Genomic DNA, 15,628 nt, shown 5'->3' with positions numbered 1-15,628 from the left:
AGCACTCAAAAACCCCTAGCCAGGGTTTTAATTCTGAAGTGTAGCTTTAACACCAAAGGCTGCTCTTGTGTGATACCTTTTTTTTTTTTTGGTTCCTCCCCTCCCCCCTGTTTGTGGTTGGGGACCCCAAGAGATGCATTTAATTAAGAGTATCCTGAGGGTGATCTTCTGTTTATCCCACTGGACTAGAACCCATGTGGTGAGTGTTAATTAGGTTGGCAAGCATTTGATTAAGCTATGTTGCCAGTATTCTGAATTTATGAGTGGCTGTATCTCTTCATGGCATTGTTAGGAAGTGCCCTCAAGCTGTCTGCTCTACCAATCACAGGCATGATCTTCTCTGTCTGAAGGATGGCATCTCCCACCAGACAGCATTCCCAACGAGGATGAGAGGTCTTCCCTGTCTCAGAGAAGCTTGTTGTAGTCTCAGTTACCGTACTGAGTTGGCAGGGACACATGAGTCAAGCCACTACTAAGATCATGCTTTTGTGATCTGGCTCATCTTACGTGTTCCCCTACTCCTTCAGGCTATATTTGGATCACATTTTCAAGCTCTTTTCCAAAATAATGAATGCCAAGATGTATTTTTAAAGCCTTGTAAAACTCAGATTTGAAGGTAAACTCTGTGACTCCTAAAGCTGACTTGGAGACTGATGTAAATGCTGAGCTTTAGTAATGCACCAGTCCCAAACATAAGCACTCTGCATTTCATTTACAACTAGCCTGTTAAAAAAGGTCTCTCAATGCAATTAGTACTTACAGTAGTAAACTAAATCCTGTCTTAACTTCTCCCTAGTCATTTATGGCTGATTAAAGCTGCAGCACAAGTATGAAGCAGGCCAGAATCCTGTAGGGTTTAGCACAATCTTTTATTAAGTTTCATTTCCAAAGGTCTCACCTAAAAGACATATCAAATTAAATAGACATGCAGCATTGCTTATGAAAAATTAAGCAGTTATCCTTAGAGTCCAATACTGGAAAGCTTGATTTATTTACACATTTGGATGTCAACAAGAGAACGTTGTAGGCAGCTCATTGTGTACATTCAGCCAACAGAGGAGCATTGAGTTATGTGTGAGATAGACACTGACAGAGTATTAAGTGCTCTGGTGCATTGAAAAGCCACAGTGTGGAGAGGCAACAGCTGTCAGTTCACCTGTGAGAAAATTCTAGAATGGCTAAGGTTGGAAGGGACCTAAGAGATCATCTGCTCCAACCTTCCCACCATGCCCAGGGACACCTCTCAACCACACTTGGCTGCTTGAGGCCTCATCCAGCCTGGCCTTGAACATTCCCAGGCAGGAGACACCCACAGCCTCCCTGGGCAGCCTGTGCCAGAGTCTCACCCACCTCATATTCATGAACTTCTCCCTCAGCTCTAGTCTAACCCTGCTCTGCCTAAGCTTCAAACCATTCCCCCTTGGCCTGTCTCTACCCACCCTCATGAAAAGTCCCTCTTGCAGCCTTCCTGTATTGGAAGGCAGCTCTAAGGTCAAACCAGCTACTGCCTCCTCAATTAGAAGAGATAAGAAAAGTCAGCATTGTTGTACCCTTCCCATTCAGCCTTCCCTGTCCTACACTTTGCTTTGCATTGTTAATGAACAAAAGCTGCACAGGAATTCACAAACAATTGATTACCAGGGATACAGAGCTGAAGGTAGTAAATCAGTGTCACTGCAGCCCCATCAAGATGAATGCTCTGGCAGTGGTAGCCCATTCACATCCTTATCTTAAGGTTCTGAGGATGAAAGAGAAGCTGTTTTATTTCTTGAGGTTTCATAAGCTGTAGTATAGGGGGCACTGATAAGATCTGCATGGTCAGGTATGCCAGGCTGGTGAAGAAACTTCGCCCACAGGTACAGCCACCAGGCACCTGCTCTTTGCAAGGGTGGGGGGAAAAGGTAGAGTTTTTCTAAGCTGTGCAAAAACGATCTAAGGGCCCCCTGGAGTCTTCTGCAAGCTGTACAGCCCCAGCTCCCTCAGCCTGTCCTCACAGCAGAGATGCTTCAGCCCTTGGATCATCTAGACTCTCTCCAGCAGCTCTGTGTCCTGCTGGGGACACCAGAACTGGAGAGGCAGGATTGGAGGTGAGGTCTCAGCAGAGGAGAGCCAAGGGGCAGAATCCCCTCTCTTGCCCTGCTGGCCACACTCTTCTGGCTGCAGCCCAGCACACAGGTACCTGCTGGGCTGCATGGAGGGCACTACTGGGGAGCTTCTCAGCAACCAATACCCCAAAGTCTCTTTCTTCAGAGCTGCTCTCAACCCACTCTGCACCCAGCCTGGGACTGGCCTGACAATCCCAAGTATTTCCAGAATCAATTCCTATTCATAGCTGGCAAATAACAGTTCTGTTGTCATGTACAGTAAAATAACCTAGAAGAACTATGTACTAGTCAGTAGAATTCTTGAGCATTTTTGGTAGTGGGAACAGAAACTGGCCAGGAGTCAATTGATAAATAAATGCCGAAAGCCAGTGCTGCAAGTCCAAGGTGCACCCAAACCCCCTGGTATCAGAATAACCACTCCAGAAGGCAGAGAACACAAACACCACTCCTTTCAGATCAAGCCCCCAGACACTCCTCTGTGCATGCAAGGCAAGGCTGAGAACTGACTGAAAAACAAAACCATGGCTTTGAGAGGGGAGGTTGGTATCACAGTGCCAGCCCAACCTGTCTGTGCCAGGAAATGTTGTACTTTGTCCTTTTCACTTCAGTTCCCCCTTCTCTGTGTCTAATCTCCCTTCTTATCAGCTTGTAGCCATCTCTGGGAAGCTGGAAAGATAAATATCATTGAGTACACAATGCTGCATTGTTTTTACAGTCCTCAGTCAGTGCTGGGCTGTGCACACTTCTGGCTTCTTCTTAGACTAGTATCTTTTTTTTCCCCTACTTCTTTTAAGAGAATAAAAGGAAGGGACCCCAGCCTACAACTGAGCTTTTTAACTAAGGAATGCCAATACCCTTGAGCATTTCAGATCACCAAACAGCTGGAAATCTTGCCTCAACCAGAAAGAAAAGTGATGGAGAATGAGGACCTCATCCAGAACTACCAAAACATTCCCATCAGACACCAGCCACGTTACTATTCTCACTTCTTGTTCTTGCAGTTAGCAGTGATCCCCTCTGCACCATTTAATCAACTTGCAGCTCCTGCTGTGAAAGCAGAAAACTGGCAAATAATCTTTGTTCTAATCTGCCACCAAATCCAGTGGTGCTACAAGAGCAATTCACATTCTCAGTGCATACGTCAGAGAACAGTTGGACAGGAAGTGCCCAAGACTCACATTTGGAAAGGATAAAGTAGCTTTTGCTTACTCTGTCCAGCTCTAAAGACACAGCAAGTTTCAGGACTGGTGCTCAGAAACGATTCCATTTTATTGCCATGTGAAGGTAGCTTGGAGCTCACACAGGGACATGAAGAGTTACAACTCTCCTGGCGATTCGTCACAGCCTCTGTAAAGGAAAGCTGAAATCCTGCCCTCCCCTCTCTGTCAGCAGCTCCTGAAAGCTTCTGTTTGGAGATAAACTCCCTCCCAGCAGGGCTAAAAATTGCACAGTCACTTCTGTCCCCACAGCTCTGCATTTTCACAGCCTCTGCACGCTGCTGCCCTCTCCGCTTGACGCTTCCAGACAGCAGCCTTCACCAGAGAGCTGTGAAATCCCCCTTGCCAAGACAAACCCCTTCCAACTTCACAGCTACAGAGAGTTGTTTATTTAAATAATCAGCCTTGAAAGTGAAGTTTGGAGACGAGCTTTAAATTATTATCAGGGTTGGCTTTACACTTGCTTATGTTTTAATAGGTAAATAAATAAAGGTCACACTTGTGATGCTTCAGCTCAGTCCCTTAAAGGTCACTCACTCCTTTTTGCTGTGCTCCAGCACACGGTAGGGTGGAGCAGAGACTCCTTTGGATCCATGCTGCTCCTGCACAATTGGTAAGGTAGCTGGAGTATAAATCTCTGGCATGCTGTCATTGTTCTCTAGGGCACCGTAGGAAAAAGAAGCCTTGAGGTCAGGCTGCACTGCAATCCCTTTGTCGTGCATGTTCTGCATGCCTGAAAAGAGCAAAGACAGAGATTAAATGTGTAGGAACAAAAGTGCATCCCTCCTGCTCTCTATTAAAGCAGCAAGTGATAGGGTCTGGGTGTTTGTGATGCGTGGCTCATTACTTCCTTGAGTGTTAAATGAAAGACATCAGGGTTTGCTGCTTGGCACTTGAGCAGCTAATGAAGAAAGAAGGTGCAAGTGAATGAGGGCTGGCAGTCTGTCATTTATCAAGTGCTGGGCATCTTCCCTCCAGCTCAATGGAAAGACAGCTGAGCTATGCTTCTCCAACAGAAACTTATGCTCCCCTTGGCCTCTACCTTTTGCAACATATCTCAGCCTTTACCAACCATCAGTTCTTCCTGCTGGATAGCACCAACCCCAGTTCCAAGCATATGATCAAAACTAGGTGATGATCTTAAAGGTATTTTCCACACAAAATGATTCTGTTTCTGGTTCATCTTCCCAATCCAGAGGAGGCCACAAAGATGAGCTGAGGGCTGGAGCACCTCTGCTGTGAGGACAGACTGAGGGAGCTGAGGGTGTTCAGCCTGGAGAAGAGAAGACTCCAGGGGGACCTCAGAGCTGTGTTCCAATAATGCCTGCAGAGGTCCTCCAGGAAGGCTGCAGAGGGAGGCTGGGGATGCTTCCTGCCTGGGGGTGTTTAAGGCCAGGCTGGATGAGGCCTTGAGCAGCAGAGTCTACTTGAGAGGTGTCCCTGGGCATGGTGGGGAGGTTGGAGCAGATGATCTCTGAGGCCCCTTCCACCCTGAGCCATTCCATGACTATGATTCTGATGCCATATGCCATCCTCTCTGGTGTCAGAGGACCAGCACAAGTGATATCCAAATATCCTCTTCTCTGCTCCAAGCAAAACATGCACATCCCCCTCACGAAGCACAAAGAGAAGGAAAAACTGGAAAACAACAGAGCTGCCTGATACATCCAACTCCTAGAGCCTGAGCTCTCACTGTGAAGCCCAACATTTAAAAGCCTGCTAAAGCACTTTATTTGTACTGTTACCTGGCATAGCATCCATTGATATGTAAGGTTCAAATGGTACAGATTTCTTCCTGTTTCTTGTGATCAGGAAGACACCCAGAAATGCTATGAGGCACCTGAGAGAGAAGACAAGATCTCCTGAGATTATTCTGAGAGGGAGAGGAGGTAAAATGGTATGTTGGTGCTTCTGAGTGCCTATCATGTAGCACCACGAAGAATTCACAAGTGGAAACTAAAGAACTGTGAAGTCAGTTGCAGGGAACTGCCTCAATTAACAACCCTCTTCAAAAGGATTAAAGAAAAAGGTGAAATTGTTCTGATTTCAAAGTGCAGGAAGCAGTTTTGATGTTAATTAATTACTTAACCTTGGCTGACTAAAAGGAAGAGTATCAAAATTTGGGTTTCTTGGAGAAGATTCCAGGATTTAGCAGCTTGACCTCTGCAAGGTTTCCCACTGGTAAGTTACTAACCCCTCTCCATCTGGATGTCTCCAGTGTGTTGACAGAGAAGTAACAGTTCATGGCATTCATCTCCCAGCTGTGAGGTTGTGGAGTCTCCTTCTCTGGAGACATTCAAAGCCCACCTGGATGTGTCCCTGTGAGACCACTTTTCTATCAAGAAAACTTTAAACACTTACCCAAGTGCAAACATACAGATATGGAGAACATCTTCACCCGTGAAGTCCAAGTAAAAAGTTGCTCCTTGAAAAGAAAACAACTCATGATATCCTTCTTCCCAGCTTGCATGAGCAATCAGTGCTATACCTCCAGTACCAGGCCCTCCAGAAGCCAAATCATGCAAGATTCCTATTTTTATAGTCAGCACCTTTAGGGTTTTCATGATCTCAAGATAGGAGGAGGTGGCCTAATTTCCACTTTCACACAGCTCATTGACAAATCTTTCACCATTTCACTACCAAAATAGTTTCACTGCTGTAACCAATGGAGATGCAAGTGAGCCTCCATAGCAGCACAGCAACAAGACGAATGCTTCCATGCTGGCCTAGGAGGTTGTGAAGGAAACCCTGCTGGAAGTGTTGCAGGTCCCTGTGCTAGCAAAGCCTGGACACTTACCTGCAGTGATGGCTGCTGTGGTGGACAGGATGTAGCCAATGCTGGCAATCTGTGAGGAGTCATAGAGCTGAGAGGCCTGAGCCAAAAACCTGCCACACAGGGACAGACAACAGGAGGTGATTTGGGAAGGAGACACAAACTGTAGAATAGTTCTCATGGACTACTAGTAGAGGGCTTCTTGTTGGAAACACCTTTCAGGAGTCATGAGTCAGTTTAAGAAACTTTATTCCCTTTCTCACTGAATCTGCAGCAGCATCCTTTGGAATTAATACAAAGAACAGAAAAGAGAGCCTTAAGGTTGCCCTGACTAAAGGCAGGGAAATTACTGCCATTGAAATGTCATTCCCATTTTGAACAGCTTTTCATCTCTGCTGCAAGCAACTGTTTGTTATTACAATTACGGAAAGGAATAAAAAAAAAAAAAAATAGACCCATTACCAACAACCCTGATTCTGCACTTTGATTCTAGCCAGGGCACAGACACTCTGCTGGATTTGCCACCATTTCTTTGCTACCATTGTTTTGCAAATACCTGAGTGATGGATCAATTTGGGATTAAAACTACTTGGCAGTGTCACTACATGGAAAAGCAAAGAACACAACTATCCCAGGCTCCTGTGACATGGAATTGAGGGCAGGTCACAGAAGAGAATGGATAATTCTTCTTCTAAAATTTAATTAGCATTCTTGGAGTCAGATAATGGTTGGACTTGATGATCTTGATAATGGATGCACTTGACTGTTCAGCCTGGAGAGGAGAAGGCTCTGGAGAGACCTTACAGCAGCCTCCCAGTACCTGAAGAGGACTACAAGAAAGCTGCAGAGGGACTTTTTGCAAGGGCTTGTAGTGACAGGATGAGAGGGGATGGATTTAAGCTTGAGGAAGGGAGATTTAGACTGGAAATGAAGAAGACATTCTCAACAGTGAGGGTGGTGAGACACTGGAACAGGTTGCCCAGAGAGGCTGTGGATGTTCCCTCCCTGAAGGTGTTCAAGGTCAGGTTGGATGAGGCCTTGAGCAACCTGAGCTGGTGGGAGGTGTCCCCTGCCCATGGCAAGGGGTTGGAACAAGATGATCTTCAAAATCCCTTCCAACCCAACCCATTCTATGACTCTATGAACCTTAGAGGGCTTTTCCAGCCATGGTGATTCTGTAAGAACAAAGAGCCACTGGTTAGCAACCCACAGAGCCCAGCACAAGGACAGCCAGAGAGCTGAATGTCTTACGTTGCTTGGTAGAGCGCCGTAGCAATCATGCACACCAACATGATGTAGAATATGGGGTAGTCAAGCTGTAAGTTCCCTTGGATGGAGACCACAATCATGCCTGCCACAGCCTTCACTGTCACCACAGTCATGGAACCTGTGAATGTTCACCAAAACTCAGCTGAGGCACCTGAGAGATGCTCAGGGGACAGGAATGCTGCACATTCGCTCTACACATGGCAGTTGTGAGCTCTTCCCAGTGAGGGTGGTGAGACACTGGAGTGGGTTGCCAAGAGAAGTTGTGGATGCCTCATCCCTGGAAGTGTTGAAGACCAGGCTGGATGAGACCTCAGCTAATGGAGCGTGTCTCTGCCCATGGCAGGGGGTGGGAACTGGATGATATTTAAGGTCCTTTCCAACTCAGACCATTCTGTGATTCCCATTTCTTAAAAGCACAAGTCAGGGCCATTCAGAATGAGGACAGTTCCTTTGCCTATAATTCAAGCAGCCTCTGAGGCACCAGTTACTGAAATCCAGCCCAAAACAATTCAAAAGAACAGAAAAGAGAAACCACTGCAGTAATTGAAGCTGCATAAATACCTACAACTGAGGAGTGTGACACAGATTCAGCAGCACGTCAGACTGTGTCAGTGCCTTGCTATTATTCACCCTTTTTAAAGTTTAATTGATCACAGTTACTTAAAAAAACACCCAACAGATTAATGCAGAGAAAGGTGTAAGTGAAGTCCTGGCCTTCCCAAAGTCACTGCAGGATCCCACTGTAGGCTGTGAGGATATCAAAAGCATCACTTGACCTCATGCCCACAGACTCTCCCAATGTAAATAGGGCCTGGCATGGCAGAGGATTTATCATGTCTGCAGCCAAACAGCAAATCTTCCCTGAGCCAAGTGGATTCTTGTAGGTCAAATCCTCTCTTCCACCCACTCAACAGATAAGATCTGGTAGCGTGCTTTGCATGCACAGAGCAAACAACTCCAACAAGTAATTTGCACTTTCTGTATTTGGCAGATTCTTTGCCATTAAGGGAAATAAACCTTAATTGTTCAAAGGTCATTTGCAAAGATCCTCCTAAACATCACTGCAAGGACTTCATCTAATCTGCAGTAACATTTTTGGAGTAGATTGGTGCAGTTTGTGACATTGATTAGGTCAACATCATTCTCTATATGCCACAGATGCTTCAGTTTACTGCAGTTTACTCTTCTAAGCCAGGGTTAGATCTTACAGAATCACAGAATTGTAGGGGTTGGAAGTGACCTCTGATGATCATTGAGTCCTGCCAAGGTAAGGTCACTTACAGAAGGTCACAGAGGATCTCATTCAGGTGGGTTTTGAATGTCTCCAGAGATGAAGACTCCACCACATCTCTGGGCAGCCTGTTCCAGCACTCTGTCACTCTGAAAGAAGTTCCTCCTCATGCTTAGCTGGAACTTCTTTGTGTCCATTACCCCTTGGCCTGTCACTGGGCACCACTGAAGAAAGCCTCATCCCATCCTCCTGGCACCCACCCTTTAAGTATTTATAAGCAAGCCCAGGCAGATCCCAGCTACCTCCCTGAAGAACACACTGCACCCAGGCTTTATGTCTGCACCATTTCCTCTGAGTTTATAGCAACTTACCCAGCAAAGCCACCAGCAGAAGAATAACCACAATGTAATTGGCATTTTTCTCCTTGTAAAAATACAGTAGCAGGCAGAACATGATGATCTCCACCAGCTACAAAAGACAGGAATGAGAATGTTCAAAAAATGTGGGGTACATGATGGCAGTAAATGGATTCTAAGCCAGTCAAACACTAGAATCACACAACAGGGCAAAGCAAAGGAAAATGAGGATCCCATACAATTATGGATCCCATTTAGCATGATCTTAGCTTCTAATTAGATGAGATATTCAATAGCTTCTTGCTGAACAGGAAGCATGGGACATTTGTGACATGATATTCATGGTAAAGCAGCAGATGAAATAATCCTGACTGATTATCCACATCAGAGGGCTCAGCCTGCTTCCCATAATGTGATCCCTGGAGCACACATCTCATTACCAGCCAAATCTCCAGTCAAACCCACAGATTTTCCTAAGATTGTTCTATGACAGATTGATGGCTTCAGAGAACATCAGTCTAGAAGAAAACCCAGAAGCAGGCAGAGTATTTGGACACCTCTGGAGCAGCTGCTCTCAGCTGCCATCAATACCAGAGGCTGAAGCTGATAGGGCAGGGAGAGAACAAGCTGTTAACAACTCTCCAGTTAAAGGGAATTAAGCCCTAACAGAATAACTCAGAGAAAGAATGGGAGGGTTCATGCAGGTGAGTCCACACACAATGTGGAACTGACAGCAGGCAAAGCTGGGAGAGGTTTGTTAGCAAGCACAAGGAATGTGGTTAGTAATAAGAGAAAACAACAATGCTTGAAGTGAAGCTCCCAGTCAGGCAGAGAGCAGGAAACTGTCCCACATTTCATGGGCCACCTTACCATGTACAACAGAAATGGCCAGCTCACTAAATGCCTAGTGATATTTTCTCCTGTCATCTTCTCATGACTATTAGGTCCAAATGTTATCAGCAGGTAAGTTCCAACAATTGCCAAACCACAGCCTACAAAGGACAAAACATAGCGCCCTTGGGCGACCAAAGGGACAAAGAGAGAGAGAGGACAACGTTAGTGGGGTTAGTGTGGATGCACAAAGGAACCCTGCACATGCACAAGGACCATGATGACATTGTGCAGGTTCCTCTGGATGATTCATTCTGCTGCCCTTCGTGCCCCACCTTCAAAATATTAGAGCCAAAACCACCCTGGGCAACGTGTGTGCTGTGAGTCGAGAGGAAAAGCTCACAGCAGGTACCAGCTGCCAAGCAAAGAGGAGCTGCAAGAGCTCTCTCTGAGCCTTAGTCCAGCCTGGCACTGCCTACAGCCCATTTTCTAGGAAAAGGCAGAATGAGAGCCCCCAGCTCTGCAGGTGAAAACCTGGCAATTCAGCTGTGCCTACACTGCTACAGGGCCAAGGCCCTGAACTGCAGCTTCAGCCCAGACAACAGTGAGGGTGGGGAGACACTGGAACAGGTTAGGCTGTGGATGTTCCCTCCCTGGAGGTTTTCAAGGCCAGGCTGGATGGAGGCCTTGAGCAGCCTGGGCTAGTGGGAGGTGTCCCTGCCTATGGCAGAAGGTTGGAATTGGATGATCATTAAGGTCCCTTCCATCCCAAACCATTCTATGAATCTATGGACCAAGATTCCCAAATCCTGCAGACACCATTCCTGTGTATTTCCAAAATCTGTGACATTCAGAGGGTTTGGCACAAGTCATAAAACCAACAAAACCCCCAAACCAACCAACAAAACCCCCAAACCAACCAACAAAACCCCCAAACAAACCAACAAAACCCCCAAACCAACCAACAAAACCCCCAAACCAACCAACAAAACCCCCAAACCATTTTTAACAAACAGAGGATAACTGAATCTGAGGATCTATAGAATCCCAGCATGGTTGGGCTTGGAAGGGACCTCTGGCAATCTAGTCCAACCCCCATGCTAAAGCAGGTTTGCCTAGATCAGGTTGCACATAGCTGATGGAGATCTCACCACCCTTCTAATTATGATCCTTGAGAGGTTGTGTATTGTGTTGTAGGGCTTGTAAACAGGGGGGAAAAAAAATGAGAAGGAACCATGGAACTTACTCAAAAATTCCTTGGGCTTCCATTTTTCTTTAATAAATATAATTCCTATGATTGCACTAGCTGGAAAAAAAGGGGGGAGAAAAAAAACAACAGAGAAAGAGTGAGTTGTGCATCAGCCAACAACCAGCAATCCCATGCTGCAAGACACTCAGGCTTGCATGGCTGTTGCCTCTTTGCCCCTTACCTACAACAGACACTGCACTGAGTGGCACAATCAGGGAAAGAGGAGCAAAGGCATAAGAGGAGAACACTCCCAGCTCTCCCAGCACCAGCAGCAGCAGCCCACACCACCAGGTCTTGGTTTTGAAGTAGGCTCGGGGGTCCTTGGAGCCTGCCAGCCGGATGTGGCTGTACTTCTAGAGAGGGAAATCAAGGCAAAAGAGGTTTTGGCACAAAAATGAGAGAGTGGAACATCTCCCTGCTGAGGATAGGCTAAGGGAGCTGGGGATCTGGAGCTTGCAGCAGAGGAGTCTGAGGGGTGCCCTCATTCCTGGTGACAAAGATGTGCAGGGCAGTGTGGGGAGGAAGGAGCCAGGCTCTGCTCTGGGATATCCAAGGACAGCACAAGGGACACCAGGGGCAAGCTGGAGCACAGGAGGTGCCACAGGAACAGAAGGGTAAATCCTTTCACTGTGAGGGTGATGGATCCCTGGAGCAAGCTGCCCAGAGAGGTTGTGGGGTCTCCTCTAGAGATATTCAAGACCCTTCTGGATGTGTTCCTGTGTGACCTGCCCTGGGTGACCCTGCTCTGGCAGGGGGGTTGGGCTGGATGATCTTTCCAGTTCTCTTCCAACCCCTAGCACTCTGTGATTGGTGCTGTTCAATGCAGGATGAATGTTTGCTTCATGGCACTCACCTGGAGGTTGAGGGCAATACTGGTAAGGAGGTGGCCAAAGATAGCCAGCAATGCACCAATCAAGTTCTCCTGCAACAACAAAGCAAACACACAGGCATTACATTTGGCCACTGGGCTCTGAAGGAATTTGGAGCTTTCTGCACAACCTGGAAGAGAACAGACTTTTACAGCAGCTCCTAGATCACCTGCTAACAAAATCTCTGTTTATCTTCCTGCTTTTCCAGGGCAAGTCAGGCAAGTTCCCTGTGGCTATGTTCCAAATCTCTGAAGCTTAGGGAAAAGACAGCAGACAGCCTTAACAGCCTTCCTTAACAGACACTTCAATGAGTGTGATATGGCTGCATTCTAGCTAGCCTGATACCAGCCCAGGCTGGGGGATGATGAGGTTGACAGCAGCTCTGCAGAAAAAGGCTTGAGGGTGCCCACAATTGGCACTTGCAGCCCAGAAGGCCAAGGGCAGCCTGGACTGCATCAAAAGCAGTGTGGCCAGAGCTGGAGAGAGGATCCTGCCCCTCTGCTCTGCTCTGGGGAGACCTCACCTGCAGGGCTGGGGCCAGCTCTGGAGCCCTCAACACAGGAAGGACATGGGCCTGATCAGGAGGGTCCAGAGAAGGCCATGAAAATGGTCAGAGGGCTGGAGCAGCTCTGCTACAAGGACAGGGTGAGGGAGCTGGGGATGTTCAGCCTGAAGGAGGCTTCAGGGGAGACCTTTCCCATTGGAAAACTCTTTTTCTGAGGATGTTTGCTGCCCTGGAATTCAGCAGAGTATGAACCAGGAACACCTGCATTCTGTGGGTCACATCTTAAGAACTACTCTGCTGGTTCAGCAGAGGCCTGAGCCTATCTAATGAGGCAGCCCAATTCACACAGATTTTATGCTGCTTTTTGTAGGAATCAATTATCCCAAAGCAAAAGGAGAGTGATAGCAGCCCCCAGCAAGCCCCCAGCCCCTTCTCCATTAGCATTCCCAACTCAGCAACAATTCTCACGGTCTAAGAAAGAATCTGAAATACAGAAGAATGCAAAGCAGGCTGAGTCACAAAGGAAATGCACTCTGGGAGTGAAGAGAAGAGCCTGAGGCTAAGCCTTAGCACTTAGCATTTGTGTCTAGATCTCATTAGGTGTCATTAGCACTTCTCACTGCAGTGCTGCTCTCCAACACAGAGTCTGGTGCTTCCTTGGATGGATGTGGGATAACCCAGCTCACATCCCTACTCCTCCCAGAACACTAAATAGACTGCCCATGGCAGGAGCTTGGAACTAGATGATCATTAAGGTTCCTTCCAACCCAACCCAACCCAACCCAACCCATTCAGTGACCTTCCATTACTGCTGTGTGGGTTAGGCTGAAAAGGCACCTAGCAGGGTTTCTAACCTCTTTCAGACATCCACACCTTCCAGCTGCCCATCCTTTCTTCACTTTGTTTGGCTCTTCAAGACACACAACTTTGTCTCCTGGCTTACACACACAGAACACAATACCCTGGGGCCTCCAGGTGAGGCTAAACACCAACAGTGACTGTCTGCAACCAGGAAAAACCAGACCAAACCCAACCCAAACTACAGTGGTGCTGCCAGCTTAGTTAACTAGTTCAGGCCTTCTAGGGTTAAACTCAGACACAAATCTGACCTTGTAAGAAAAGGAGTCAACATGTGGCTGCACAGAAACTGCTGCTGTGGCCAAGGGGAGTTGCTGAAGCTGCAGATTGGGACTGTTGCCTCCTTCCATTCTGGTTGATTGGAGTGTTTTCTTTTCAGCCTCTTTGATGCTGGAGCTTCTCTTTAAATAAAAGACTTGGACCCTGCTGGAAATGCCTTGTCTGTAACTTGGTACCACTTCTTCTCATCCATCCTGTTTCCTTGGGCAAGCAACAATTCGTTCAGTGAAAAAGAAACAAATAAAATGCTGTACTCTGTCTGCTGCTTTTCCTCCCCTGTCAGGTTGCACTGAAGGCAGGGCAGGCACCACATGCAGAAGTATAAATGAGGCAATATTTCCAGCCAGTCGGTGGGACTGCAAAGTTTTCTTCCTCCAAGGTGATACTAAGAGGAAAAAAGAAAAAAAAAAAAAGTAGAATTAAGTCCAATGAACTCAGTTGTTAAACCTGCAGTGAAACCCTGGTGAAGGACAGGCCACAGAAAACTCCCTGGAATCAAACTAGCAGCAGAGTTCAGTAGGTTTGAACTGCCTGCCTACAAAGCCTCAAAGAGAAACTGGCACAGACCTCACTTGGCCCCAAGGGTGACACATTCAGCTGGCATTTACCATCAGGCCTTACCATTTGGAAAGCTCTTATTAAAAAGTCTCTGAAGTTCTCCAAGCCCTGCTTTTCATTTCCATGCTGCCTGTGTACCTCTGTTGTTTGTTCAGGACACAGCACTACGTTAGTCACACCATCCCCACGTGCTAGGGATGACAGTGCTGCTCTTCATGCAAGCAGAGGTCACTTCAGTGGAATTGCTGTAAGCAGAGTTTGGAAGCTAAATTGCTCAGAGCCAGACTCATTAGAGGTGTCTGGAAAGCACTACACAAAGCAAGCCTGCCTGAGGTCCCTGCATGCTGTGATGGCTCCTTTCACCAAAGACCTCCAGGAGCATCAGCATCACCCCTGCTGTTCTACAGAGGGGGACGGTGGTGTGGACACTGCAGGGCTGTGATCCTCACAAGTGACACAAACCCTTCAAAGACCACCCAAAGACTATTTGAAACAGTGCAGGCTGTGCATCCCTTGGACTCAGACCCTGGGCAACTGGGCTGTGGTCACATCCTGAGGTAGCAGGACCCATCTCATGCTCAGGTTGCAAGCTCTCCCGGCCAGCCTTGGCCGGGGAGGTATTACTTTAACTCAGAGGTTGTCCCAGTGCCTCCAGCACAGCAGGAACTGGGTTCGTATGGCAGCTTAGACACCAGAGGGCAAAGGTACACCGTCATGAGGGGAAGTAGGGGGCAGAGCCCCCTCCCATGGCGAGGAAGAGCGGCCAGCGCAGAGCAGAGCCTTGCTGAGGGTACCCCCAGGTCACCCACCCCGGGTCAGGCCGCCGAACCCTTCAGACAGACCCCAGCGGCGCCTTGTTCCCGACCCAACCCCTCCGTAAACCCCTGAAGGCCGAAGGAACAGCAGCGGCCTGCCCCGGCACTCACCTGCTGCCTTAGGGAGAGGACCGCACACACCGCCCCCACTGCTCTGTCCCCATGGCCCGGCCCTTTGGGCCCCCAGCTTCGGTTCCCGGCCGAGCGCCGCGGTCGGTTCCGGTCCGGCCCCACCGATTTGCCGCCAGACCTGTCAGTCCGGGGCCGTGCCGCGGCTGCCGGCGGGGACTGGCTGCCGTGCGGAGGTCGGGCCTGGCCCAGCCTATGGGCCGAGCCCGCCTGAGGCGCAGGGCTCGGAGGAGGCGGCGGCAAAGAAGGAGCCAGGTTCCGCCGCTCCTTGCGGGCGGGGCTGCGGCGGCAGCGCCCTGCTGCGGCCCAGGCCCCTCCCGGAGCCCCGGTCCTGAGGAGGGTTGCCTCCCCGGCCCAAGGCTCCAGGGGCAACCGCGACTGTCACCCCACCTTCACCCGGCTGGGGTCCATCTCCCACAGTCTGCCCCGAGTGCGCGGCCGCTGCCCGCCCTGGGAGAAGCGGGGGACGACGGACGACCCAAGCCGGCAGCGCCACCTTAAGACGCGTGCGGAGCGAGCCATCTGCGCACCACCTTAACCAGCCGCGGACGGCTCTGAGCGTTCGCTTGTGATTGGGCGCCCGT

At 48.5% G+C, this 15,628-nt stretch overlaps 1 protein-coding gene across 3 annotated transcripts; it reads right to left on the bottom strand.

The window, feature by feature from the left end:
- Positions 1 to 3,737: 3,737 nt before the first annotated feature.
- On the bottom strand, positions 3,738 to 13,671 carry NIPAL3 (NIPA like domain containing 3). 3 transcript variants are annotated; one of them, XM_054395274.1, is made up of 11 exons: positions 13,515 to 13,671; positions 11,885 to 11,953; positions 11,213 to 11,384; positions 11,029 to 11,088; positions 9,822 to 9,967; positions 8,967 to 9,063; positions 7,347 to 7,482; positions 6,120 to 6,208; positions 5,684 to 5,747; positions 5,068 to 5,162; positions 3,738 to 4,055 (listed from the first exon to the last, which is right to left on the bottom strand). In XM_054395274.1, the coding sequence occupies exons 1-11, from the start codon at positions 13,611 to 13,613 to the stop codon at positions 3,856 to 3,858; spliced, it is 1,227 nt and encodes a 408-aa protein (XP_054251249.1). In that variant the 5' UTR covers positions 13,614 to 13,671; the 3' UTR covers positions 3,738 to 3,855. The 3 variants fall into 3 exon arrangements, with proteins under 3 accessions (XP_054251249.1, XP_054251250.1, XP_054251251.1); XM_054395275.1 differs by having other exon boundaries at positions 13,548 to 13,671; XM_054395276.1 differs by lacking the exons at positions 5,684 to 5,747; positions 6,120 to 6,208.
- Positions 13,672 to 15,628: the final 1,957 nt, after the last annotated feature.

The sequence above is a fragment of the Indicator indicator genome, chromosome 33, assembly GCF_027791375.1.
Source record: "Indicator indicator isolate 239-I01 chromosome 33, UM_Iind_1.1, whole genome shotgun sequence".
NCBI classification, from domain to species: Eukaryota; Metazoa; Chordata; class Aves; order Piciformes; family Indicatoridae; genus Indicator; species Indicator indicator.
The sequence above is the reverse complement of the archived record's forward strand: the minus strand, read 5'-3'. Positions and strand labels throughout refer to the sequence as shown.